Below are 26,685 nucleotides of genomic sequence, written 5' to 3'. Positions count from 1 at the left end.
GAGGCCGAAGCATGGTGGACGTGGCAGTTTAGATTTATTATTTAACGTGCCCAGTGAGGCGCATTGGATCGTGTTAACAACTTCTAACTCGAAAAAATGCCCTGGAGGGCACATAATTCCAATTTTACCGGGAGCAACTGAGCTCAAGGAAACCCGTTTCGTGCGTCTCTAAACCTAAGCGCCTCATCACCAAGCCGTCTCCGCGCCTCCACCAGGAAGTCCTCGGGCATTTCTACTCCCGGGGTCCCGCCTCCAGTACCCGTCGGTTAGACAGGACGTTGGCAACGTGGGCGGAGAGCGACACGGAACTAACTGGCTCAGCCTCAGATGTCCCGGGTTCTCTCAATTAAAGGCCAGCCTTTTTCCTTGCCGCTTCTCCGCGGTGGCTTTTGGGAGTTGTAGTCATATGAGCGTCAGCCTACTTTGAGGCGAGCTAGGACAAAACTCCAATTCCCAGTATGCCCCGCGGCGCGGGAGTGTAGCGCCTATTCTTATCCTCCCTACCTTTCCATTACTTCCCTTTTCCTTCTCGTCTGAATCCTCCACTCGGGACTCTTGCCTATGAAATCCTTCTTTCCCCCCATCTTTTTCTCTCATTTTCCACCATCCTTTTCCCTATCCCCGGGAGTCATTGTGAAACACTGACTCTGATTAAGCGACGCTTTGAGACTCAGAGTACACGAGTGGGGATCGACAGAAGTGGTAAGGGGTCCGGGAGAGAGGGGGTGGCGAAGTGTAAGAGCAGTTGAGTCAGTGGTGAGGAGTGGAAGGAAAGTAGGGGAGAAATTAGTAGGTCGGTCGGTGTAGAACAGGTTGAATGGGGTGAAGTAGTCTTGGGACGAGGGGAGGAGAGAGAGAGGAAAGAGTTGGAATTAAATTCGGAAGACATAGAGGGGAAAAGTTGTTAATTGCTGTGCTCAGCTGGAGAACTGGGGCCAAGAAATAGATGAGAACGTCTGACAGATTTGGTGCTTATAGGCTGATCTGATCAGGAGATGTGGAAGGGAGAGAGGTTTGGGTTCAAACAAGTCTTTGTCACTGCTTAGTGAAGATGAGAAAAAAATCATTGAAATACAAAATAGTTTTGCAAATATGGGACTCTCAATAATTCTGTTACTTGGCAATTGAGAGAAAACTGGAGTTGAGGCCAGAAGTGGGGTGAGGAGGCGGTATAGGAGGGGAAGTCAGTCAGGTTTGGGAGAAACTAAATGAATGACGTGGAAGAGGAAACCATAGAGAAGATAGGTTATTGTAGGGCCAGTGGATCTAGGATTGGAATGAGAAAGGTGAGGGAAAGGTGAGCATGGATTACGGGGTTGTGTTTCTAACACTTGAATTTCTCAGGTGATGGAGAGCATCCCCCCAAGGGGTGTACTAAACCGAGTACACCTACAATGCAGGAATCTGCAGGAATTCCTAGGGGGCCTGAGCCCTGGGGTATTGGACCGATTGTATGGGCACCCTGCCACCTGCCTGGCTGTTTTTAGGTGAGGATGCATGCCCTTCATGGCAAGGACCATGGTGGGGAAATGTAATGGGTCCTGCAAACTGGGATAAGTTATTATGGGTAGAGTGTAGTCCTAGGGGGCTTGGAGATTAAAGTGTGTCAGGCCACAACATGTGTTTGTGGGGGCAGCAAGACTGGTAAGGGTGTGGGGCGTGAGATGAGATGTTTGAGAGACTGAGATGCAGATCTAAGATAGTTGACGGATACTAACATATTGCCTCTATCCCCTGCAGGGAGCTCCCATCTTTGGCTAAGAATTGGGTGATGCGGATGCTCTTTCTGGATCAGCCTTTGCCACAAGCTGCTGTAGCCCTGTGGGTAAAGAAGGAATTCAGCAAGTGAGTCTACTGCATTCTCAGCCAGATACAAATTTCTCAACAGCTAGATTTCCCAAACTGCTGTTCTTTGAAACATTTTCAGGAAATATTAATGGGTACACCACAAAATTTATAATTAAATTAGTTTGGGAAACTCTGCATACTGTATTTTCTCTCTTGGAGAGGTTGTGATGTATATAACAAGACTTTGGTAGGAGTTACAGTAAAGAAATTTGCCTTAAGACATTGATTTTACTCTGAAACAGTAATCCGGGGATCACCTGTTCAGAAAAAGCAGAAGTGGAGGCCTTTATGGGTCTCTTTTTTTGTTTTCCAGACACCTCCATCACCTCTCTGTTTCTGTTTTAGAGCTCAGGAGGAAAGTACAGGGCTGCTGAGCAGCCTCCGTATCTGGCACACTCAGCTGCTCCCTGGTGGTCTCCAGGGCCTCATTCTCAACCCCATCTTCCGCCAGAACCTCCGCATTGCCCTTCTGGGTGGGTATGTTAATTCTATCTCTTCTTAAACTTCTTAAACTTTAGGGAACTAAACTTCTGGAGAGGGAGCTCCTTAGGGGCCTCTGGAACTTTGTGGGCTCCACCTTTGGGGGCTCCTTTAGGAATAAGTTGGACTAGGTGTAGCTGCATGGTGTAGGAAATGCCTCCCAATCATGGCCCATGGAGGCAAGGGTAGAAAGAGGGCAGAGGGGCAGGCAGGGAACACAGGCAGGGATCCTTACTCTTCACCCTTCCTGGCATAGGGGCAAGGCCTGGTCTGATGACACAAGTCAGCTGGGACCAGACAAGCATGCCCGAGATGTCCCCTCACTTGACAAGTATGCTGAGGAACGATGGGAGGTGAGGACTTGGGAGTCTGTGTGTCTCTGCTTATGCTCCTACTTCCTACAGATCCTAGAAGCATCTCTCCTTTCTCTTCTGTTTCATAGGTGGTCCTGCACTTCATGGTGGGCTCTCCTAGTGCAGCTGTCAGCCAGGACTTGGCTCAGCTCCTCAGCCAGGCTGGGCTCATGAAGAGGTGAGGAAGCCACAGGTATAACAGCCCCCTGCTTTGCCATCTCCTTAGGTCTCTGCTAAACTGAGTGTCCAGGCAGGTCAGGATTGGCAGGGGGCGGGGGGTGGCGGGGCTTGACTGGAAAAGGAGAGCTGAGTGGAGTATAGCCAGAGATAAACTAAGAAAATACATGAGAGAACAAGTGGGGATGGTGGCCTTCTGTGCACACCTACCATTTCCTCTCTTCATCTCTAGTACCGAGCCCGGAGAGCCACCCTGTATTACCTCTGCTGGCTTCCAGTTCCTGTTGCTGGACACTCCTGCCCAGCTCTGGTACTTTATGTTGCAATATCTGCAGACAGCCCAGGTGAGGAAGCCTGGGGCTGCTTGCCGGCATGGTCTGCTTTTCTCAGGACCCACTGAGAGACTACTGCCTACAGACTTGGTTCCTGATTCATTTTCCTCTCATTTTTTTCCTCTCATCCCTCCCCCTTTGTCTTTGCACATTCCTCCCTAGAGTCGGGGCATGGACCTAGTGGAGATCCTCTCCTTCCTCTTCCAGCTCAGCTTCTCTACTCTGGGCAAGGTAAGCAGGGGCTGGAGCTGGGGGGTTTGGTGGGCGAGCTGAAGTGGAGCGAGATGGGAAGGATAAACGAGGTTATGGGGCAATAGAGTGAAAGAATGAACAAAGCACGACCAATGATGGGAAAAGAACAAGTGAGTGCATGGGGTTTGGAGAGAGAAAATGGGATGTTTTGGACCCCAGCTGGCTACTTCTTTTCCCTAGGATTACTCTGTGGAAGGTATGAGTGATTCTCTGTTGAACTTTCTGCAACATCTTCGTGAGTTTGGGCTTGTTTTCCAGAGGAAGGTATGAGCACCCAAATATGTGGCTTCTAGGGAAGAGGCCGGGTGGTATGTTGCCCTGGCCTTTAAAAAGGTGTGGGGTTTCGGATGGCAGAAGGAAGCAGTTGCCAGGACTAAATACTTGGGTCCTTTGCGGGAGAGAAGTTGGGAGTTGAAGCTCTGCACTGGGAGGGATCCTGTGTCTCAGGAAGGAAGATGTAGGGCAGGGACAAGAGAGAGAGAGCCCTCTGCCTTTCCTTTCTATCTTTTCCAGAGGAAATCTCGGCGTTACTACCCCACACGCCTGGCCATCAATCTCTCGTCAGGTGTTTCTGGGGCTGGGGGAACTGCGCATCAGCCAGGCTTCATAGTCGTGGAAACCAATTACCGACTCTACGCCTACACAGGTGAGGCAACAGAAGGCCCCTGGGAGAGGAGGTTGGAGATGGGAGTCAGGAGGGGAAAGGAGGCAGGAAGGCATGCCAGTTTTTGTTCGGTTTTCCTGGGAGTTTACAGAGTTTTCTGACATTTATCATTACACTGGAAGGAGGGGCTTGAGGGAGTCTAGGTATGGGGTTAGCCTCCTTATCCTCTCTTCCTGTCCTTGGGTCAGAGTCAGAGCTGCAGATCGCCCTCATTGCCCTCTTCTCTGAGATGCTCTATCGCTTCCCCAACATGGTGGTGGCGCAGGTGACCCGGGAGAGTGTGCAGCAGGCCATTGCCAGTGGCATTACAGCCCAGCAGGTATCCTCAGTTGGGGGGTGGTGGGAAGCATTTGGGCTATGGGGTACAGGGTGATGGCCTTACAGAAGGCTAGTACCAGGTTTGTTACAATGGGTAGTGGTGACTTGTCTGTATTTGAGCATAGACCGGGCACATAAGGAGAAGTCAAGGTGTGGGAATAGGCAGACCTTTGAGGGGGAAAACCTGGAGGAAGGAGTTACAGTTCTGGATTTGTGTCTGGGCATCACCACTTCCTTAGCTGCATAAACAGCCTAGTTGCTTTATTTCCCTGAGCCTTCGTTTCCTCGTCTGGAAAATGGAAATAATGAATTTTCATCTTACTGGGTTGTTGGGAGGTCATTGGGAGAATAATGGTAAAACGTTTAGCTCAGAGCCTGCCAGGCAGTAAGTGTTGCTATTTTAAAGAGAAACAAAACTATGCAAACGGCAGACGTGCCAGAGAAGGAATAGCAGACATGACCAGTGTGAACAGCAACTTGGGACAACAGCCGAAAAGGGAATGGGCTGATGACAGGCATGTGGCTATGAGTTTTTATTTTTATTTATTTTCATTTTTATTTTTTTTGAGAAAAAGATTTTTTGAAAGTACATTTTAGAAGGAGATGGGCCCGGCTAAAGAAGGCTGCAGCCCTGCAGAAATTAGGAGATAAGGAGATAAGATAGTACACCCCCAAAAGAGGGGTGGGTTTCCTGCCAGGAACGCTGTAATCTTGGCTGAGTTTTTAAACAGCGAGTTGGTGTTCCAGTGACATTAGGTGATGGCATAGATATAGTTTTCCTGCCCTCTTATTCGAGTCCTTGATTCTGTTGTCTGTTTTCCTAGATCATCCATTTCCTAAGGACAAGGGCCCACCCAGTGATGCTTAAACAGGTACAAACAGATACCAAGCTGCTGGAGGCTGACAGCCCCTGGCACATGAAGCGATAGAAAAGTGAAAGGATCAACCAAATCTAGGGAATGGGTGGAGCATTCAGGTAGTCTGGGGCAGTAGTCCTTAATCTTACAGCCATTCCTTGCCCCTGTAGACACCTGTGCTGCCGCCTACTATCACGGACCAGATTCGGCTATGGGAGCTGGAAAGGGACAGACTCCGGTTCACCGAGGGTGAGTGGCTTCTGGTGGTTGATTCTTGATCATTGGCCAGAGGAAAGACAATTCAGTCTTTATGAGCTGAAAAAGCTATTCATGCTTTTTTTTTTTTTTTTTTTTTTGGTTTGCTGCATGGGCTGAGAGAAAAGTTAGCAAGACACTTTTTATTTTGGAGTGAGTAGATAGTAGTAAATATCTCAGATCAGTGCAACTTGGATTTAGCTAGAAAATGGAACTTGGGAGGGATAATTCACAGTAATTCATTTTTCTGGTTTTGGTGAGCATTAATGGGTTTTCTTATTGTATTATATTGACTTCCTGAATATGGTTGAATCACGCTTGTGTTCAGATGAGCCCTGAAAGAGACCAGCATAGAGAATTAGTTTTTAAATGGTCGTTGGTGGCAAGCCCGGACCACAGCCCTTAGGCTGCCACAGAAAGGCCCCTCCTCATGTTCTCTCCCCCCACCTCTCCTGCCTTCTGGCCCCCAGGCGTCCTGTATAACCAGTTCCTGTCACAAGTGGACTTTGAGCTGCTCCTGGCCCATGCGCGAGAGCTGGGCGTGCTTGTGTTCGAGAACTCTGCCAAGCGGCTCATGGTGGTGACCCCTGCTGGGCACAGCGACGTCAAGCGCTTCTGGAAGAGGCAGAAGCACAGCTCCTGAGAATGGAGACTAGGACCCGGCGGCATTAGCCGAGTCGTCGTGTGGAGGCGGGCGCGGCCCCAGAACTCAGAATTTTTTTATTGACACTTGAGGACTGTGTTTAATAAAGTTGTGAACGTGAGGCACGCGGCTCCGGGAGCCTCCCCGCCGGACTTCAGCTCTAAGCAGCCGACGCGGCCATTGGGCTGGGAGGAGGAGTGGGGTGGGGCCGAGCAGCCACTGCACATGCGCCCGGCCGGGGCCCTGCCTCTCCGAAGCGCTCCTCGCGGCGTCGGCGGCCATTGGGCTGGGAGGAGGAGGAGGAGGAGGAAGGGGGTGGGGCCGGGCTGAGCAGCCATTGCGCATGCGCCCGGCTGGGGCCCTGCCTCCTTTCGCCGGGCGGATCGCGGGGCCAGTTTCAGGTCCGGTTACTGGTGTCCCAGCCCTTGCCGCCGCTGGGCACCCTGGGATAGCAGCGTGCTCTCCGGGTGGGCCCGCGTCAGGGCGGCCTCCCGAGGGTGGGAGGTGGTGCGGGGTCCGGGTCCACGCGGTTGGACGCGCGAGAAGGCCGGGTCGTGTGGAGCCGAAGGCAGCGCAGGCGGCCTCTGGACAGGCCGAGGTCGCGGTGACTCTGGCGGGACTCTTAGTGGCTTTCGGGCGCGCTCATGTCGGTCATCTTCTGGAATCCCTGAGTTTTTCACTCTCCCGTTTGTTAGCGGTCTCCCCCACCTCGCACTTGTATAGTTTGAGGGCTAGAAACCCTGACGCTTTCCCAGGAGATCCCTGTTTTTCGTGGCTGCAGGATCCTGGTACTGTCGACACCATGTATTCTAGTTCTAACGGAGAAAGGGTTGTGTGGGAAGGGATAGATAGAGTAACCGTCCAGTGCTAGTAGGAGGCAGGTCATAAAAAATAGGCTGTGACTTGTTTAGGGTATGTGATCTCTCGCACCCCCATATCCACCTAATGTGCTTTGTCTATCTGGAACAGATCTTGGCCCCTTTCCAAGCACTCCTGATGCCTCACTTGCCTCTGACCTCTTTTCGACAACCACTTTGTGAGCTGAGGTGCTCACGGTGCCTCCCCAGGTCCCATCCCTTTTCCTTCCAGTCAGAGGCGCATGGATCCCCCATCTTCCGGAGGAACCGTGAAGCCAAACAGAAACGCCTGCAAGAGAAGCAGGAGGCGCTGGAGGCTGGGTTAGCCCGGAGGAGCAAGGTTAGGGATCACACAGCTTATCCTTGGGTCTCTGAGAAGACTTGGGAGGGTCCTGGAGGAGGCACTGGCTGGATTCCAGATGCCTGGGGTGTACTGGGAACTGCACTGCTCCCTCCTCCCTCCTTTTTTGATCTCTCCCCTTAGTCACCTGCAGAATCCAGTAAGGCCTGGACTCCTAAAGAAATAGTGTTGTATGAAATCCCCACGGAACTTGGTGAAAAGAAAGGTAACTAGGAAATTCGTTCCCCATTTGGTTTGCTGAAATGCAGAATGAAGTTTAGAAGTTAGTGGAATTCTCTGCTTCCACAGATGTCTCCCAGCCCCTGCCTCCTGCATACAGCCCCCGATTCGTTGAGGCTGCCTGGTACCCTTGGTGGGTGAGAGAGGGCTTCTTCAAACCAGAATATCAGGTTAGTACCTGGCAGGGAGGGGTACTAAACAGTTCCAGGACAGTGTGGCCCTTGAACTTGGTGGGCACAACGGAACCTCAGAGCTTGTCTTCTGCCTCTGGTGCTTCTAAAGCATTCTCTTGGCTGGGTTTCCCTTTCCCTGTTTGCAGGACAGTTCTTCCCTGCAGTTCTTTCTGCCTTGGAGACACCAGAGGGTGCTATTGCCTCAGGTAACATCCAGTTCTCTTTTGCCCTTTGATTTTGCTCCTTTTTTCTAGACCAGGCTACCCCAGGCCACTGGGGAGACCTTTTCCATGTGTATCCCACCTCCTAATGTCACCGGCTCCCTGCACATTGGGCATGCACTGACGGTGGCCATCCAGGATGCTCTCGTGCGCTGGTGAGGGAAATGGGGCAGCTTGGGTTCTTGGAGAAGTAGAAAGTGGGGGAAGGAGTGAGGATAAACATCTAAGCTTGGGTTCATGTGAGGGTGTTTCTGTTGCAGGCACCGGATGCGTGGGGATCAGGTGCTATGGGTCCCTGGCTCAGATCATGCAGGAATTGCTACCCAAGTATGTTTTTTGCCAGTTTTCCTTTTCTTGGGTGTAAGACTTTTTCCCCCAAAAGTGACCTGATTCTTTGTTCATTTGCCACCTTATCTTACTGTAGGCTGTGGTGGAAAAACAGCTGTGGAAGGAACGAGGAGTGAGGAGACATGAACTAAACAGGGAAGACTTCCTCAGGGAGGTGTGGAAGTGGAAGGAGGAGTGAGTATGCATATAGAGGGGCCAAGATCGCAGGTTTGGGTTCTCGCTTCCTGGGCACTCTCCTAACTTGTAGTAGTTCTTCCCATTCAGCCCTAACTTTCCTAACTAACTTCCAGGGAATTAAGCTCTGGAGCCTCTTAGCATTTGGTGGGGTCTCCAAGCTGTATGTGTGTGCGCGTATTATACATGAAGATGTGTATACTTATGTGTGTATATGCAGATACACACACACATTTCCTCTCTCCACTTATCTCATTTTCCCTTGACTAGATTTCATCATCTCTCCTACTCACCCATTCTTACCTTCTATCTGCTTAAAATTACCCTCATTCAGATCTGTTATCAAATGCTTTCGTCTCTGTTAAGGTTCTTTAGATTTCTCACAAATCAGCTGTCCCTTTCTCTGTTACTGTAGAACTTTGTTTCTTTTAATGTCATAGAAGTCTCCACAATGGGTTTGTGAGTGTGTTTCCATTAACTTCTAGGGGCTAGATCAATGCCATACTTGCTCCAGCCCCCAGCGTTACTGGGGTGTCACTGGGCCTGGTAATTGTTGGTGCTCAGGACTTGTTTGCTGAAGAAGTTCCTCTTGACACAGGAAAGGTGGAGAGATCTGTGGGCAGCTCCGAGCTCTAGGGGCCTCCCTGGACTGGGACCGAGAGTGTTTTACTATGGATGCTGTGAGTGTTCTATGCCTGGTTCCTGTGGGTGTTGGGGAGGTGTTTAGAGATCTGCGCAGGGAGGTTGCTTTGTGTGCTGGGGGTAGCAGGGTGGGAGTGCCTGGGTCCCTGAGTGAGGCGATGGACTGAGAACGGGCTGTTGAATGTGGACACTCAGGCCATTCTAGGGTGCCACAGTGGCTGTGACAGAAGCTTTCGTGCGACTCCACAAAGCAGGGTTGTTATACCGGGGCCGGCAGCTTGTCAACTGGTCATGCGCTTTAAGATCAGCCATCTCGGATATTGAGGTGAGGCAGAGAAAGAGAAGCAGGTTTGTAAGAGTTCTAAGGCAGGTGAAAGCTCAGAGTCTGGAGCCAGACTGCCTGGATTCACATCCCAGTCCTCCCACCTACCAGCTGTAGGACTTCTGACAGTTTATTACTCTTCGTGAGCCTCAATTTCCCTAATTTGTAAATTAGGGTTGATGGGAATGCCTGCATCTTGGGGGTGTTGTGAGAATGAAGTGAGAACTCAATGGGAGGTGTTCAGCACAACACCTGTGCGTGGTTTAAGTGCTCAGTGAATATTTACTATAACTGACTACACAAGAATTAGGTGAGGACAGAGGGAAGTGGCTCCCGAATGGAAGGTGGTTTTGGATAGATAGGCTGCAGGGAGGCTGGATCTGCAAAGGAGTCAGGCAGGAAGCCTGGATGTGAGCCTTGCAGAAAGGCTGCTCTCAGACCCTGCTTCTTCCATGCCTCCAGGTAGAGAGTCGGTCCCTGCCTGGCCGCACGGAGCTTCGACTGCCTGGCTGCCCCACCCCTGTGTCTTTTGGCCTCCTCATTTCTGTGGCCTTCCCCGTGGATGGAGAGCCTGGTGAGGGTCGCCCACTGATCTCTGCTTCCCCTGTTTTCTTGAGCCAGTGTTGGGCTGATGGGAGGGAACTCACCAGCATATTTCCTACATAACCTAGTGGGAAGGGCATAAGGAACCTGGGTAGAGTTTTCGTTCTTGTGGGCCATGTAAGAAAAGTGCACGTGATTACTGCTCTTTGGGAGCTTAGCGTAATTCTACAGGAGGCCGCTATTTTTGGAAGGGACAAAAGATCAGTTTTAAAGTGTGGTTCGAACAGTAAGTGTTCTGAAGAGTTCAGAGAAAGGGAAGATAATTGAGCTGGTACAGTCAGAGAATGTTTCTTGTAGGAGGGGCTGGTGCTAGCCCCAAAGAATGCATAGCTTTTGTGATTTAGGGCACCAAGAACCCCCAGTGTTCTCTAGGCACTAAACAAGGATTCTAGTTGCCTTTATTAATGCCATATCCTTTTCTCCGATGCAAGTTGCTAAGGAATTCCTTAGCATCAGACAGCCTCCCACACCCCTCCCTCCCCACAACCGCTGATAACTACTGATCTTTTTACTGTCTCCATAGTTTTACCTTTTCCAGAATGACATATAATTAGGATCATACAGTGTGTAGCCATGTCAAATTGGCTCTTTTCCCTTGGTAACATGCATTTAAGGTCCCTCCATGTCTTTTCATGGTTTCATAGCTCTTTCTTTTTTAGCACAATACTATTCCATTGTGTGAATGGACCACAGGTTATTTATCCATTCACCTACTGAAGGACATCTTACTTGCTTCCAAGTTGTGGGCATTATGGGGAAAACAAAACAAAACAAAACAAAACAACAAAAAAACTCCCCCTGGCTCCTATAGACTCTGGTCCTAATTTTGTCTAGTTATTTCTGGGGGGCTACTCAGCCTTGACTGTTCCCCGACCTCCTCCTTTTTCCAGTTCTCCTGGCTTTACCTATGTCTCAGGTGAGGGGTGAGGATGACAACTATGATTAGTTAAATGTGATTGAACTTTGTCTTCAGATACAGAGGTTGTGGTAGGAACCACGAGGCCAGAGACGTTGCCTGGAGACGTGGCTGTGGCTGTTCATCCCGATGATGCCCGATACACAGTAATACTCAGTGTTCCCTGCTCCTAGCCTTCTTACCCACAGCTTTCTCTTCCCTTCCTTTTAGGATGGCAGCTCCTTCTCTCCTGCCTCCATTTCCTTGTCCTAAGACTTAGCTTAGCTCAGCTCTCCAAAGGCTCTGAGTCTACTCCCTTCTTTTTTTGACATTGCACTTTCTCTCTAGCTCAGGGGTTGAGAAAGTAGGGCCCGCGGGCCAAATCCACACCTCTGACTGTTTTTGTCTGTGCCACACTCATTGGCTTATGCTCCTGCTGTATGGTTACCTCTGTCACAGTGGCAGATGGAGTAATTATGCAGACTGCATTTGCCTCTTGGCCTGCAAAGCCTAAAATTTTCACACTCCAGCCCAAAGAAAACATTTGCTCACCCTGCTCTGGCTCTTTACCTCTGTTTCTTATTCCCAGGGTTCTCATGCCCCACCTAGACCTTTCCACCCCACACGTGTGCATGCCCTTGATCCCTCTCCCTTCCTTTTAGCACCTACATGGACGGCAGCTTCGTCACCCTTTAACAGGACAGCTTCTTCCCCTCATCACAGATTCTGCTGTCCAGCCACATGTGGGCACAGGTGTGTGGAGGTCAGGAGAAGGAGAGAAAGCTGGGGTGCTGGGGGTAAACCAGGAGGAGAAAGAAAGTAGGGGAGGGAAATCTCATATGGAATAGTCTGAATGGGTAGTGGGGAAAGAAAGGGAGGCACAGAGAAGGAGGGAGAGAACAGGGAGGTGTGGGCAGTGATGGTATCTGTGGAGAAACAAAATTCAGGATCAGGGTTCAGTGCTCATGGTGGCTCTGCTCCCCCAGGGGCGGTGAAGGTGACTCCAGCTCACAGCCCTGCTGATGCTGAGCTGGGGGCCCAGCATGGCTTGAACCCCCTGAGCGTCATTGCGGAGGATGGGACCATGACCTCCCTCTGTGGAGACTGGCTGCAGGTGGTACCAGCCTCAGTGTTACCCCATCCTTTGGGAGCACCCTCTGTTCCTCCTCCCCTCTCCCACTTTCTTATTTTTCTAGAGGCCTTTCACATTTACCATTGCCACTTTTCTCCCAGGGCCTTCACCGATTTGTGGCCCGGGAAAAGATTATGTCTGCACTGAGGGAGCGGGGCCTGTTCCGGGGCCTCCAGAACCACCCCATGGTGCTGCCCATTTGCAGGTAACCACATTTTAACTCCTTTACTTAGGCCACCCCCAGGAGGGAATGGATGAAACTTGAGTGACAGTGGGATGGGTTCTGTACCCCTCATGCTAGAATATTATGCTAGAATAGTTCTCTGTCAGTTTTGTTTGCTGCTGTGTCCTGAGTACTGAGAGCCTGGCATGTAGTAGAGTTCCATGTTCTGGGGGGAGAGGCACAGGGCTGGAGGAGCAGTGGACTCACCCCACCTCCCTTTCAGCCGTTCTGGGGACGTGGTAGAATACCTACTAAAGAGCCAGTGGTTTGTCCGCTGCCGGGAGATGGGAGACCGAGCTGCCCAGGTGAGGTCGCACTGCGAGGAAGGACTGGGGCCTGGGCATGGGGAGCTCCCTGAGAACTGGAATGAAGAAACAGGCAGGCTGGAGGCCGTCCTGCCTCACAGACTTATCTAGCTGTGGCAATGGACAGGATGGCTTTGGGGAAGGAGGCAAGGTGTGTCCTCACTCAAATCCAGAATCTTCTTAGAAGGTTTGGGAGGTCACTTCTGAGCTTAAGAAGAACCTCAGAGGCCACCTGTACCATCCAGGGAGTGGTGTGGGTGCAGGAAGGGAAGCCCTGTCTAAAGATCCTCTTTCTCTAGGCTGTACAGTCGGGAGCCCTGGAGCTCAGCCCGTCCTTCCACCAGAAGAACTGGCAGCACTGGTTTTCCCACATTGGGTAAGGGAGAGGGGCGCTCTCATGGAGATGGGAGGGAGAAACTCATTGGTCATGCTGAGAATTCACTCCTGCTCTCCTGCTTCTGGCAGGGACTGGTGTGTCTCCCGGCAGCTGTGGTGGGGCCATCGGATTCCAGCCTACCTGGTTGTAGAGGATTCTGTGAAGGTTTGTAGGAAGAAGCACACGAGAGTTTTGGGCAGGGGAAGAGCTTTAGCGCAGGAGTCAGAGGTCCTTCAGTGCTGTCTCAACTCCCTGCCTTTCCTGGATTTTGAGCCTTATTCTTGTACCCTACTGCCTGATGGCTTGTGGGGGTGGGGAGGCTGGCAGGCCTGGCGTTCTTCATCTCACTGCCAGAGGGCCCCATAAAAGACTGAGGCTCAGTGAGGTTTCTCACCTGTCAGGTGTTCTTCCTCACGATCCCCCACCCCTTACTTATTCCGTAGGGCGACAGGGAGGACTGTTGGGTGGTTGGGCGGACGGAGGCCGAGGCTAGAGAAGTAGCAGCAGAACTGACAGGGAGACCAGGGGCAGAGCTGACCCTCGAGAGGGGTGAGTACCTGAGCCATGGAGGGCTGGGGAGGGCATCTGGGTCTTGGAGAGGTAGGGTTGGGAAAGTCAGGGTAGGGGTTGGGCTGGAAAGGTGGGCAGCAGTGGGTCGAAGTTCTAGAAGCTGAGGTTCCAATCGTCTCCTTTTCCTATTCTGTTTCCCAGACCCCGATGTCCTGGACACATGGTTCTCTTCAGCTCTTTTCCCCTTTTCTGCCCTGGGCTGGCCCCAAGAGGTGAGGTACATTAAGAGGAAGAGAGTGAAGGTGGAGGTGGTGAAGGAGACGCTTGGGCCCCCTGAGAATCTCGAGGAGATGAAGCCTAGGGCCTCTTATCTTTTTCCTCCTAGACTTCAGATTTCACTCGTTTCTACCCTCTGTCACTTTTGGAAACCGGCAGTGACCTCCTCCTGTTCTGGGTGGGCCGCATGGTCATGTTGGGGACCCAGCTCACAGGGCAGCTCCCCTTCAGCAAGGTAACAGCCCCTCAGGGCCCTGTCCCTCTCTAACTCCCCAGTTTTTCCAAACCTTGTTCTCTACTGTGGTGTTTTTCATGTTCCCGCTTCCTATTTCCTGATTCACTTCCCACGGTTACCTCTAAAGCGCAGAGGCCAGAGATCCCAAGGGACCCTTTGAGAAAGGCCCCAAGCTCCCTCTGCTTACTCATCTATGCCCCCAGGTGCTGCTTCACTCCATGGTTCGGGACAGGCAGGGCCGGAAGATGAGCAAGTCCCTGGGGAATGTTCTGGACCCACGGGATATCATCACTGGGGTGGAGCTGCAGGTCAGGATGAAGAGCTGGGCAGGGAATAGGGTTTGCAGAGGAGAGGAAGGGAGCCTGAGGCTAGGAGCCTGGAGTGGTGCTGGGGGGAAGTGGGTGGGATCCTTTGTAGGGGGAGGGTCTTGGACTGAGGCTCAGGAAAACTGACTCTTCCCAGGTGCTACAGGAAAAGCTGAGGGATGGAAACTTGGACCCCGAAGAGCTGGCGATTGCAGCTGCAGCACAGGTGTGTTCCCAGTGTCTGCCGTATCTGGCTTCTAGCTCACAGCCACTGGTTTCCTCTGCAATCCAGGTTTCTGGCCCTGCAGTCTCAGAGGCATCTGCCAGCCTTCCTCTCCCTCTGGTTACAGAAAAACGACTTCCCTCATGGGATCCCTGAATGTGGGACAGATGCCTTGAGATTTGCCCTGTGCTCCCATGGGGCCCTGGGTAAGCCTTGATGAGGAGTTGTTGGGTCACACAGAGGGGCTGGCAAGGCTGAGGACTCCCTGTGCCATTGCTGTGTACCTGTACATTCCCTCTTTTCCCTCCCTCCCAGGGGGTGACTTAAACTTGTCTGTCTCTGAAGTCTTGAGCTCTCGACATTTCTGCAACAAGATCTGGAATGCCCTGCGTTTTATCCTTAATGTCCTAGGGAAGAAATTCATACCCCAACCTGCAGAGGAGGTAAGAGAAAGAAGAGGTTCTTGGGACTGGGGTAGTCTTATGTCTGAGGTAGAAGGTGGCATCTAGGAGGAAAAGAAAGGCAGAGGAGTGGGAGTCGAGCTGTCCTCATCCTGCAACCCCTTTCTGCCTGCAGCTGTCCCCTTCATTCCCCATGGATGCTTGGATCCTGAGCCGCCTGGCCCGCACTGCCCATGAGTGTGAGCGAGGCTTTCTCACCCGAGAGCTCTCGCTTGTTGCCCACGCCCTGCACCACTTCTGGCTCCACAGCCTCTGTGATGTCTACTTGGTGAGTGAGGCTGGGACCAAGAGTGGCATTGCCCTCCTACAGACCTGCTCCTTGTCCCCATCTAGATTGGGTTCCCTGGTAGAGAGCTCTGAGCTAGGTTCCCGATTATCCCCTCAGTTAGGACAGGACAGAAAGATGGATGAGCTAAGGGAATCCCAGTTCCCCTCTTCCCTGGGACTGTTCTAGTCACTGTTCCCTGCCTGTCACCTGGGAAGAGAGGAGGAGGTAGGGAGACCTCTGGAAAACAGTCTGACAAAAAGCAGAGCGAGGAGGCAGATGGAACTTCTTTCTCAGTCTCTCTGTTTGCTGAGTTTGGACCCTGGGCAGGCCGGGAGTGGTGAACTGACAGGGAGGAAGTGTAGTGGCCTTCAGACCAGGGATTCTCACACTTGATCCTGCGTGAGAATCACCAGGAGAGAGAGCTGGTTAACCACCAGTGCTAGGCCCCACCCCACACCCCCAGAGCGCTCATTCACCAGGTTGGGGGTAGGGTGGCGAAAATTTTCATTTGTCCGAGGTGATGCTTGCTAGTTCAGGACTGCTGTTCTAGCTCAGTATTTCTCATTTTTTTTTTATTTCTCAAAAGTTAAAAAAAAGTCTTTGTCTCTTTGTTAAGTAAACAATTCAGTGCTTTTCTTTCTGAACTGTACGACCTTCCTGACAATTTTATTCCCTAACCACCTCTGAGAATTCTTACCCTAGATTTCCCCTTTTCACGGGACAGCTGATGGTGTCGGAGCTGCTGTGTGCCTCTTATCCACAGTGTTCCTGCCTGCTAGGGCAGTGAGTGTGTAGAGGAAGGCAAGGTCATGGCCCAACCCCTTCCCCCTGACCTATAGCCTTCTTCCCTAGGAGGCCTCGAAGCCTGTGCTGTCGCACTCGCCCTGCCCCACTGGGCCTCCTCAGGTCCTTTTCTCCTGCGCTGATGTGGGTCTCCGCCTCCTCGCCCCACTGATGCCTTTCCTGGCTGAAGAGCTCTGGCAGAGGCTGCCCCACAGACCTGGTGGCCCCCCAGCCCCCAGCATCTCTGTTGCCCCCTACCCCAGTGCCCAAAGCTTGGTGAGTCACACATCCCTGGTATCTTGGAATGGGACTACTGGTGAAGGGTTGGGGAGCAGCCTTTTAAAAGGGTTTGCTGCTGTGGGATCATCGACAGTAGTGGTTTGTACTTTACTCTAGTGTGCTAATACTGCAGCGCTGTCTTGTGGGGCAGTATTAGCACAGTGGACGAGAGTGGAATTCCTTATAGACTGATACTTGCTAGCTGTGTGACTTCCTCAGTTTCCCCTATCTTTATTTTTATTTAATTTTTAATTTCTAATTTTTATTTTTTTATTTTAAAAATTTTAAATTTATTTTTATTTTTTTAATTAAAAAAAATTTTTTTATATTCCCCCATTTTTAAACTAAGGATAGCAATAGTCCATGTCACAGTTGTGATGAGGATTAGATGTTGGTAATGGGATATCCCAAAATTCTCAGTGCAGTTTTAAGCTTTAATAACTTGAGTAGGATAAATGCAGCAAACTTATGCTAAAGATCATTTTAAATCTTAACTGAATTTCTTTATTACTTAGTTTTGTGAGGTTTGAATCATTTTAATTTTGATTGCCATCTTCAATCAGAGCAACTAAACAGACATAAACCACTGATCATCTAAGACCTTAGATGATTCCCCAGTTTTTGCTGTGTTTTTGAGGTGGTGAATTTTGTGTGTGGTGGAAAGGACAGATCCCGCTGCCCTGAGGAGATGGGGGTGGGCGGGTGGAGGATAGAGCCAGGAGAATTGATATAAGTCTCCCAGGAGCCTGCTGGTCAACCCTGGGTCCCCATCTCCAGGAGCACTGGCACCAGCCCGAGCTGGAACGGCACTTCTCCCGGGTCCAAGAGGTTGTGCAGGCGCTGAGGGCTCTCCGAGCCTCCTACCAGCTCACCAAGGCCCGGCCCCGAGGTGAGGCATGTGCTGGGTGCCTTCTGCAGAAGGAGCAGGCTGGCAGGGCAGAGGGGAAAGCCCTATGGGCAGAGCCCAGAGAGTTAGGAGGTGCAGAATGAGAAGGGGGGTGGGATCTCAGGACTTGACCCTGATGGATTCCATGTCTTCTCCAGTGCTGCTGCAGAGCTCAGAGCCTGGAGAGCAGGGCCTCTTCGAAGCCTTCCTAGAGCCCCTGGGCACCCTGGGCCACTGTGGGGCCGTGGGCCTCTTACCCCCAGGTGCAGCGGCTCCCTCCGGCTGGGTCCAGGCCACACTCAGTGACACCACTCAGATCTACATGGAGCTGCAGGTGCCCAGAGGAGTTTGGAGGGGGAGGAAGGGTCAAAAAGGATGTTGGGAGGAGGGCAAGGAGCAAGTTCAATAAAAGTGAGGCAGGGTCTTAGCATGGGGTGGAAGGAGGTGCTGGGTGGGCTGCAGATGTGTCTCTCTTCTGCAGGGCCTGGTGGACCCCCAGACCCATCTACCTCTGCTAGCTGCCCGAAGACATAAGTTGCAGAAACAGCTTGACAACCTTGTAGCCAAGACCCCATCAGAGGGAGAGGTGGAGACTCAGAGGCAGCACAGGGTGAGGTTCCGGGAGGCTGCCCAGGAAGCCTATCTCCCTGAGGGAATATGGACTAGACAGGTGGGGCCTCATACCTGGATCCTTACCTGCTTCTCTCCTTGTCCAGCTTTCTTCCCTCCAACTAGAATTGTCAAAACTGGACAGAGCAGTCTCTCACCTCCGGCAGCTGATGGACATATCTCCCAGCCCCAGGGAATCCTGAGCTCTCACTCCCCATCCCTCGGTTTTCCTCCCTCCCACACCTGCTTTAGAGGACAAACTGATTCAGCAGCTCTTGGCTCGATGGGCCTCAGAGACCATGTGATCCACCTCCCTCATTTTGTAAATGAAGAAACAGACTAGTTTGGTTAGAGTGACTGTGGATCACTTGAGATACTCACAGTCCTGTTCCAGCTTCCCTCCTGTGTAGTCCCACCTGGAAGTTTAGGAATGAAGAAATTCAGATAAACTTTAAAAATCTTAGATGTGTCTGCCTGTGGTTCTTTAATCCGTCTTTTCCCCAGTGGTGACTTTCTTGTCTTGTAGTTGTTCCCTGAGACTCTGGAAAAGGAGACCTGTCTCTTAGCTCTTAGCCTCGGGCTTGGGCCCCAGTGGGAGTGTGGGTGCTGGGAGGTGCATGCCTCATGGGAGGCAAGAGGAGCTTTCTAGGAGGACCTTGCACAGCGACCAGGGTTCTGCCTACTTCCCGGACTTCCTAACAATGCCACGACTTCTATAGGTCCTTCCTTCTCTGCTTTTTACCAATGGAAGCTTCCCTGCTCCTTGGCCCTATCCCCAGGGGTGCCAATAGGAGCAGGGACTTCCTCCAAGCCTGAGGGGCTGCAGAGTGTGCTGGGGATTGAGTGTCCCTTCCCCTTTCTGTATACCTGAGACCAGAGTGCCAAAGACACACTGCCAAACCTCTGACCGAGGTATATGCAGATGCACAGAAGCCCACCTGCCTACCCCAAACACTTTGTCTCATCTCAGTGGAATTCAGGGGCCTCGCCTTTCTACGCCCAAATTCCACTCTGAACAGCAGCTCTGAGTAGCTATTTATGGCAGGACTGTCAGGGGCTGGGGCCTCCCTCGTGCCATTGAATCCACCAGAGAGCTGCAGAGGTGAGTATTCTCTTCATTTTAGAGATGAAATGTGCTCAGAGTTTAAAAGTAGTTTGTCTAAAGTATCAACAGATTCAACCCAATAAATTTACATGCAGGTTTGTTCTGGCTGCTCTAACCAAGCTTCAAATTGGCCAAGTGGGTATCTGGGAGCAGTGTTCCAGGTAGAGGTAAGAGCCAGAGCAAAACTAAGATGGGAGCATGCCTGGAGTACTCAGAGTAGCAAGGAGGCAGGAAAATATTAAAAGGGAGTGGGCCCCCATTATTGCAGAGCCCTGCACTACTGCCCAGCAAAAGGTCTCTCTCACCTAAGCCACCATTATATCTGAAGGGGGAGGAGTGAGAAGTGAAGTTGGGCATTAGCAGTGGAGTAGAGGTTTGGAAGGGCTCAAGGCAGATTATCTAGGTTTGTGCTGTCCAAAATGGTAGCCATTTGACTACATAAAGTAATTAAAGTTAAATATTCATTTCCTCAGTTACACTTGCCACATTTCAAGTGTTTATAGCTGCATGTGGCTAGTGGCTACCATATTGCTCAGCACAGATTCTAAAACATTTCCGTCATGGAAAATTCTGTGGGAAAGTACTGATCTAGGTAGGACCTCGTAAGCCGTTCTCAGGACTTTATTCCTTCTGAAATGGTAGCTCTTTTCCTTTCAAAGATAGCACCAGGAAGTTGCATATTGCATAATTCCTTTCTACTTGCATCCAGTTGGAAAGAACCTAATCACATGCCCATTCCTACCTGTAAAGGAGTTGGAAAATGGAATGATCCAGATACTTGGCTAAAATTAAATGTCTATGTGAAAGGAGGAGAATGCTTATTAGGGAACAGTTCACAGTCTCCGCCACCCTGAGGTCTAATGAACTAATGAAAAGCATTCCTTTCACTGTACTGTTATGTCTAGAGTCTGGGAAGAGAATTCTTTGAGAAAAGAATCTGGAAATGATAGTCCAGTCATCCCTGGTTCTGAGATTTAGGAACCAGGCTCAAGAGCAGTTAGTTGTCTGCTCCTCCAGACTTTTAGAGATCCAGATATCTACTCCCCCAACTGTTTGAAGTTACACACTTGACCCATGAGTGTCAATTGGCCACTAGTGCAGGCTAGGGGCAGGTCATGAACTACTGTGCTCTTTGGGGCCCTAAGCTACCCCTCCTCTGGGCTTATTGTCCCAGGACAATTATAAAGAAAACTGGAGAAATTTTGTGAGTTCTTATTTTTACTCTCTCACTTCCTGTGTTCCTCTCGCTTTTAGGGATGCTCCAGAGGGAACTGTTATCTTCACTTCCCTCCAAAGGAGTCAGGCTCTAATTTCATATAGTGGTGGTGATTGTTGGGTGGGGGTATGGTGGGGGGGGGGGGGGGGGGGGCTGTATTGTGGAGAACAGGAAACAATCATATCAGTGGTCAAGCCTTGGGTGCATGCTTGCATTTTCAGACAGCTGGTAAGAAATCAAGATAATCTTGATAATCTCGAGTGAGGAGTCGGATGAATACCTGCCTCGAGAAAATCAGGAGAAGGACTCTGGACCCTGATAGGACTTATGTGTTGGGACCAGGTTTCCAACTGCAACAATAATCCCTACTGCTTAAGCCTTCTTATCTAGGAAGCTTATCTGTGTAGTCCTCACAGCAATCCTGTGAAGCAGGCACTATCATTATTCTCATTTTGCAGGTGAAGATATGCAGCCTCCACAAGGATAAGAAACTCACCTAGAACTCAAGCTGGGCCTGTGTGACTCTGCTAGCACCCATCCCCTTTCCTCCACCACTTAGGCCAGCTGGCCATCTTCTCACAAGCCGAACCCCTTATCTCTCATATGAGCTGCCTCCCACCCTACCTCCTACCTTGATTGACCTGTGTGGATCCCTGACTTAGGGAACTCACGTCCTGAGGGTGTTCTGTCCTCATCCCTGTCTGGGTTCTGAGCCCCCAGCCCCAAAACTTAAGCAAAGGGAGAGGAAATTAAAATCTTGCTTAAGCTAAAGTATTTGTCTGGTATCTGACCTCTCCACTGCTAATGGACCTCATGTGAGTGGCTTACCCTCTCTAAGTCTCATCTGTAAAATTGGATAATGATACCTATCATGCTACAAGATTAAGATTGCTGCAAGCATTGACATGGGAAAGCGTCACACCTGGAACAAAGTAGGGATTCAGTACATGTTTTTTCCCTTATTCCCAGGTGTTCCGAAGATCTCACCTTGAAGTGTGCATTCACCCCTATGTGTATGTCTGTGTGATGTGTGTGTATCCCCAGTCAAGTCCCCAGATCCTTTCTAGGCCTTTGACACTGGCGTTGAAGGAGAGAGCGTCCATCCCAGAATCCCTTTGCTTCATGAGGGAGAATTAGAGACTTGGGCATCTGATTCCTTTTTTCTGCCAGCCCTCTTCTCATGAACCCACAAAGTCACTAAATTCAGCATATTTACTGCCACTTAGTGGGGTGAAGGCTTGCTGGAAGATGGGGCCAGGGCATCCCCTCTATATGTGGGGGGCCAAATGCCCAATCCAGGAGTCACAGGCTTCAGTTGCTCTCAGACTTTGCAGGTGATGTGGTATGGGAATCCTGCCTGATGGAGGGTTACATTGGTCCCTGATGGAAGGTGGAAGAGAAGGCAGAGCTGGAGGAAAGAAAGGGTTAGAGGGTGAGGTCTAAGATGGCTCTCACACCCAGAGACAGCCAGATGCCAACAGAGAGGCCCAAACCAATTCAGAAACACACTTTGAGTTCACACAGGCCTATCCTATCCCCTCCAAAAGAACTACCTTTTTGAGCAATTCCAGGAAGCCGGAATCATAGGGATTTGCCAGAAAGAAATCCTTCAGCTTCAGCTGCAAAGTCATTCCTGGCCCTAAGGATCAAAAAATACCGCTTAGGACCCAGCTATCAGGGCTGAACTCCCTGGGAGATGTGGGCACACCCCCTTCTCCCTGCTCCCTGCCAGTACCCCAGGCCAACCTGAGTTCTTCCCTTCCAATGCCCTTCCAGACCCTCTTGAGGCAGGGGTCCTGAACCCTTGAGAGCTCAGGACTGGGGTGTCTCTGTCTCTTTTACTCCCCTTCTTGGCCTCTTCTTGCTATGAGGAACCTTGCGTCCAGCCCTTACCTCTTCCGTGTGAACTGCCAAGGAGGGTCAGGAGGAGGAAGAGGGGCAGCTTGGTCTCCATTGTGGCCACCTTACTTCTTGAATGGATAGAAGAGAAGTCTGAAGTCCCTGTCAGCCTCTCCTTACCAGGCCTGCTTTTCTGTAGCCACTCAATCCATAGCACAGGTATTTGAGCAAAACTGGGAGGGGGAAGCTGGGTAACTGGATTTTCCAGTTCTCCCGATATAGCTTTGAGGACCCAAGAGAGGGCCATTCATTAGGCTGTTGGGGAAAATAGTGGGTAGTCCCTTTGCTCTATCTGGTGCCCCACTCATCCCTCATAGGTGCCTGGTACTGCAGAGAGGGAACTTGAGGAGCTGTCCTTCCTGCAGGTGTCTGGGCCCCACCCAAGCCTGGGCTTCTTTTACCTCTTTAGAGATTAATTATTAGCTGTAATTAATTTCCACCATTTATGCCATTGAAAGGCTCAGGAATGTGGGTCAAAAAGGGAGGGGAGGATTAAGCCAAGTTTATTCTCAAACCCAGGTGTCCTGCTCCCCCAGCCACAGTGGATTTCTAGATGAGAAATCTAGGTAATGAGGAACTTTCATCTTTGAATGTTTTGTTTTAGTTGCTCTAAAACATCCTAGATACTCAGGTAGACACATGGGTTTCATCAAATCTCCCCCCATCACTTTGTGCACTCAGGCAAAAGGGATACCCTCATCCTCCCGACCACAAGCACTCAGAATGGTAAACACAAGGACAGATGTATAAAGGGAGTTTGGAGCACATCTAGTTTATCATTTTTTACAAACTAAAAAATAAGGTTTAGAGAGGGTAGATGACTTGCTGAGGTCACAGCAAGTCAGTAGCAGAGAGATTAGAACTCATCCCTCATTATGCCAGACACAGGGACGAGCTCAACAGGTTGACACACCAATAACATAAGCCCCTGGAACACACAAAGGTACATGCCCTTCGTCTTCCTCTCTGCCTTCCTATGTATTATCTCCCCTCTCCCTTGAAAACCAGTGGGCCCAAGCCCAGTAGAATAGAGGCGGAGAGATGGAGGGAGACACTGTCTATACCATAAATATAAATGGAGACTCCCAGACTTGCACTGGAGAGCAGAAAATCCAGAATGGGAGAAATAAATGGACAGAAAGAGCAGACACAGCAGTTAATCATCAGTAGGCAGAAGACGGGAACACAGATGCTTTGGGGCATCTGAGTCTTCTTTAAAGGAGAGTTGGAGCAGCCCTGTGTCTTTCACTTTCTAAGTTATCATAGCTGACACTGCTGTGTGTGCCAGACACATTAGAAATGTTTCCTTTAATGCTCATAATGACCCTTTGAACTAGGTACTAGATCACCTTGGTTTAGGGGTGACTTGTCTGAGCCTGCACAGCTTGGAAGCGGTGGATTCCAGCTCAGTGGTTCAGGGCAGTCAGGCTTGAGAGCTAGGTTCTAAAATTCTGCATTGCACTGTCCCTGAACACGAAGTGGGTCTTCCCTAATGGTCCTCTTCTCTCTTCAGCCGAAAGAATGAAAAACTGGGGCTGCAGCCATCTCAATGAGAGATGACTCAGGTGTTCACTCTCATGCTCTTGCCCTGGGGTCTCCTAAGGGTCAGATGCAGTTGCCAGACCATGACGTTCTCCACTCCGCCCAGCTCCTCAATCCTGCTTCTCCTAGAGACCCATATGCCCTCACCCCCAAAGTTGTACTTCTAGTAGCAAGAGGAGGACCTTGGCATAGGACACCTCGCCACCCTTTTAGGAGGATCTGGGCGGAGAACTGTCTTGGGCCTGCGGCACATAGGTCCCTCGTCCGGGAAGAGCCCAAGGGCCAGGTAAGGGAGTCCTCAGGCTCTTACTCACTCTCCCCCTTGCCCAGTGCTTCCTGGGATCAGGCTGGGACAAGTTAATCCTCTGGGGACAGCTTGGTGACCTCTCCCTGGGGATGAAGATCCTGGTGTTGATGGAGGTCCCGGCACACCGGATTCTTCAGAGAATTATAATGAGCCTCGGAGCCTTTAAAAAGCCAGGGAGATGGGCCTGGGAAGGAACACTGACTGCACCATGGACGCCGCATTGGTGCTGCTTTTGGGCCTGCAGGCCGTGGCTGGACACGGTAAGCATAGGGCTCCTTGTAGGTGCTGGGGTGTTGGGGTGAAGATGTGTACTATGGACCCAGGGACATGGCCAACTCTTTTAACCTCATCATATCATTGTTTTTTTTCCCAACAGCTCAAATAACCCCACTGAAGACCTCTAACGCAGCATCCGGAGGCATCTCAACAGCCTCTGAGAGTCTTTCCATCTCTGGGGACATCTCTGCCAGTGTCCCCACTGTCTCTGCCGGTGTCTCCACTGTCTCTGCTGGTCTCCCCACTGTCTCTGCTGGTGTCCCCACTGTCTCTGCCAGTCTCCCCACTGTCTCTGGGGACATCTCTGCAGGTCTCCCCACTGTCTCTGCCAGTGTCCCCACTGTCTCTGCCGGTCTCCCCACTGTCTCTGCCGGTCTCCCCACTGTCTCTGGGGACATCTCTGCAGGTCTCCCCACTGTCTCTGCCAGTCTCTCCACTGTCTCGGCCAGTGTCCCCACTGTCTCTACAGGTCTCCCCACTGTCTCTGCCAGAGTCCCTACTATCTCTGCAGGTCTCCCCAGTGTTGCTGCCAGTCTCCCCACTATCTCTACCAGTGTCCCCACTATCTCTGGGGACATCTCTGCTGGTGTCCCCACTGCCTCTGCTGGTCTCCCCACTGTCTCTGCCAGTGTCCCCACTGTCTCAACAGGTCTCTCCACTGTCTCTGGGGACATCTCCACAGGTCTCTCCACTGTCTCTATGACTCTCCCCACCATCTCAGAAAGTCTCCCCACCACATTCTCAACAGTTTCTTCAGCCTCCGAGTGTTTATCCAGCAGTCCTCAGACTTTAGCTCCGACCACTTCTAGGAATGTTTCAGGAACAGTCTCAACACTGCCAGGTGATATTTCTGTTGCTCAATCCATCTCTGAAGGACTCTTTAGCTTGGCCCACAGCTCTGGGTGGGGGCTTCCTGCTCCCTGTCACACATGAGTCGGCAGTTCCCCAGAACATCATGAAGCCGTGCTCTGCCTTTGGTGGCTATCCAAGGGCCCCTTTTCTGCTTTTCAATTTATCAACTTTTTCTTTTGTAGTTAGTGCCTTCTGTATCATACCTAAGATGTTCTTTTGTCTACTTCAAGATCACAAAAATATTCTCATACATGTTCTTCCAGAAGCTTTATTATTTTAGTTTTCAAGTTTAAGCCTGTGATCTATCTCAGATTAATTTCTGTGTATGGAGTGAGGTAGAGGTAAAGGTTTGATTTTTTCCCTAATGAATAACCAGTTTCCTCCAAACCATTTATTTCCAAGACCCTTTGTCTCTCCCCACCATTGCATTATGTGAGTACCTTTATTGAAAGTCAAGTGACTGTGAATATGTAGTCTATTTTTGGACTCTGTTCTGTTTTTCTATTTGTCTATTCTTTCTCCAGTGGCACAGTGCTTAATGACTGTGGCTTTGAAGCAAGTTTGGAGATCTTGTAGTGGAAGCCTTTCATTTCTGTTTCTTTTTAAGATTGTCTTGGCTATTCTCAGGCTTTTCATTTTTATAGAATCACTCCATCAATTTCTACCAAAAACTTGCTAGGATTTTGATTGAGGGAGCACCTGATGTAATTTCTCCCTCTGCTCCCACTTGATTTTCTTCCAGACATTTTTTCCCCTCTTCCCTGCAAGGATCTGTCTCGCCCACCACAGCCCCTGGATCTGCTCCAACTGTGCCTGGGACTTCCACATTGAGCATGGCTGTCTCAGGAGGTTCCACTTTCACAATAGCTGGAGGGTTACCATATTCACTGGGCTCAGTGTCTTGACCAATAAGACACTCTTATTTGCCTTGGGTCATTTAACAGTAAAATATTGCTTGAGCCCATTCTCTCTTATTCCTCTGCAGCCATGCCTAGCTCCTGGAGACAGGAATGTAAGGACAGGCGTTAGTGCCTGCTACCAACTGCATTTTGAGTATGTCTGAGGATGTTCCCAATTCCTAAGGGGGTTTTGGTGCCTCTCAAGCCTTTGGTCAGACCAAAAACCAGATATCTGTTACCTGATTGCTTCCTTGAAAGGTTTTCAGCTTCCGTCCTCATCTCCTCCAGAGGTCCTATCATTCTTCCTCTCTCTATCTCCTTCTTCCCCTCTCCTTCAATCCTAGCCTCCCCCCAGACAATCCTAGGTCAGGAAATGAGTGAAGGAAAGACAGGAGAACAGGCTCTGGCTCCTCTTAGTGACCAGAGTCAGGGTGGGGTGAGGTGGGTGAGGACTGGGGCTCAGAAGAAGGAGAGAGGCTCACTGAAGGACCCTGCCAGTGCAGAGACTGCAGATCGAGAGAGACAGAGACAGTGGAACTTGGGATACGAAGGAGAGTTCAGAAAGATCGAGAGAAGCAGATGTCAATGAGGAGTTTAGAGACTGACAGACCTGTCCACAGGTGTCAGGGAAGAGGCGACAGGGTGTGGATTGAAGACCTTTAAAACCCTCTCCATTGAGATTCTGTTCCCAAGAGGATAGGCAAAAACTTCACAGAGAAAATGT

General features: G+C 50.6%; 3 protein-coding genes across 3 annotated transcripts; 2 read left to right on the top strand and 1 right to left on the bottom strand.

Moving 5' to 3' along the window:
- The first annotated feature begins 505 nt into the window (after positions 1 to 505).
- On the top strand, positions 506 to 6,300 carry GTF2H4 (general transcription factor IIH subunit 4). Its single transcript, XM_011383928.2, has 14 exons — positions 506 to 702; positions 1,345 to 1,487; positions 1,741 to 1,845; positions 2,194 to 2,325; positions 2,585 to 2,681; positions 2,771 to 2,859; positions 3,091 to 3,202; positions 3,353 to 3,421; positions 3,623 to 3,706; positions 3,956 to 4,088; positions 4,295 to 4,425; positions 5,249 to 5,296; positions 5,452 to 5,530; positions 6,007 to 6,300. The coding sequence occupies exons 2-14, from the start codon at positions 1,348 to 1,350 to the stop codon at positions 6,177 to 6,179; spliced, it is 1,392 nt and encodes a 463-aa protein (XP_011382230.1). The 5' UTR covers positions 506 to 702; positions 1,345 to 1,347; the 3' UTR covers positions 6,180 to 6,300.
- Positions 6,301 to 6,535: 235 nt separating this feature from the next.
- On the top strand, positions 6,536 to 18,328 carry VARS2 (valyl-tRNA synthetase 2, mitochondrial). The gene is given in 31 exon segments (XM_011383919.2): positions 6,536 to 6,645; positions 7,149 to 7,376; positions 7,521 to 7,602; positions 7,686 to 7,786; positions 8,044 to 8,165; positions 8,271 to 8,337; positions 8,435 to 8,532; positions 9,131 to 9,212; positions 9,380 to 9,499; positions 9,959 to 10,070; positions 11,073 to 11,161; positions 11,657 to 11,747; positions 11,981 to 12,108; positions 12,228 to 12,331; positions 12,573 to 12,654; positions 12,954 to 13,030; positions 13,120 to 13,195; positions 13,474 to 13,579; positions 13,742 to 13,812; positions 13,926 to 14,051; positions 14,255 to 14,359; positions 14,514 to 14,582; positions 14,707 to 14,785; positions 14,895 to 15,022; positions 15,156 to 15,308; positions 16,161 to 16,367; positions 17,148 to 17,259; positions 17,415 to 17,590; positions 17,738 to 17,866; positions 17,973 to 18,047; positions 18,049 to 18,328. Coding segments are annotated over 30 exon segments (3,237 nt in total). The 5' UTR covers positions 6,536 to 6,645; positions 7,149 to 7,175; the 3' UTR covers positions 18,118 to 18,328.
- A 2,362-nt stretch (positions 18,329 to 20,690) lies between these two features.
- SFTA2 (surfactant associated 2) lies at positions 20,691 to 22,381 on the bottom strand. The gene is made up of 3 exons (XM_011384018.2): positions 22,080 to 22,381; positions 21,740 to 21,825; positions 20,691 to 21,594 (listed from the first exon to the last, which is right to left on the bottom strand). The coding sequence occupies exons 1-3, from the start codon at positions 22,330 to 22,332 to the stop codon at positions 21,508 to 21,510; spliced, it is 426 nt and encodes a 141-aa protein (XP_011382320.2). The 5' UTR covers positions 22,333 to 22,381; the 3' UTR covers positions 20,691 to 21,507.
- Positions 22,382 to 26,685: the final 4,304 nt, after the last annotated feature.

The sequence above is a fragment of the Pteropus vampyrus genome, unplaced genomic scaffold (genome assembly GCF_000151845.1).
Source record: "Pteropus vampyrus isolate Shadow unplaced genomic scaffold, Pvam_2.0 Scaffold553, whole genome shotgun sequence".
NCBI classification, from domain to species: Eukaryota; Metazoa; Chordata; class Mammalia; order Chiroptera; family Pteropodidae; genus Pteropus; species Pteropus vampyrus.
The sequence above is the reverse complement of the archived record's forward strand: the minus strand, read 5'-3'. Positions and strand labels throughout refer to the sequence as shown.

What these genes read in the sequence shown, in the direction of transcription:
- GTF2H4 (XM_011383928.2), top strand. Translation starts at nt 1,348, where the DNA reads ATGGAGAGCATCCCCCCAAGGGGTGTACTAAACCGAGTACACCTACAA. An exon ending in CGCATTGCCCTTCTGGGTGG is followed by an intron (nt 2,326 to 2,584) that starts GTATGTTAATTC and finishes TTCCTGGCATAG; the next exon opens with GGGCAAGGCCTGGTCTGATG. An exon ending in ATGCTGAGGAACGATGGGAG is followed by an intron (nt 2,682 to 2,770) that starts GTGAGGACTTGG and finishes TCTGTTTCATAG; the next exon opens with GTGGTCCTGCACTTCATGGT.
- SFTA2 (XM_011384018.2), bottom strand. Translation starts at nt 22,332, where the DNA reads ATGGCCCTCTCTTGGGTCCTCAAAGCTATATCGGGAGAACTGGAAAAT. An exon ending in TGGCAGTTCACACGGAAGAG is followed by an intron (nt 21,826 to 22,079) that starts GTAAGGGCTGGA and finishes TTTGATCCTTAG; the next exon opens with GGCCAGGAATGACTTTGCAG. An exon ending in TCCTGGAATTGCTCAAAAAG is followed by an intron (nt 21,595 to 21,739) that starts GTAGTTCTTTTG and finishes TCTTTCCTCCAG; the next exon opens with CTCTGCCTTCTCTTCCACCT.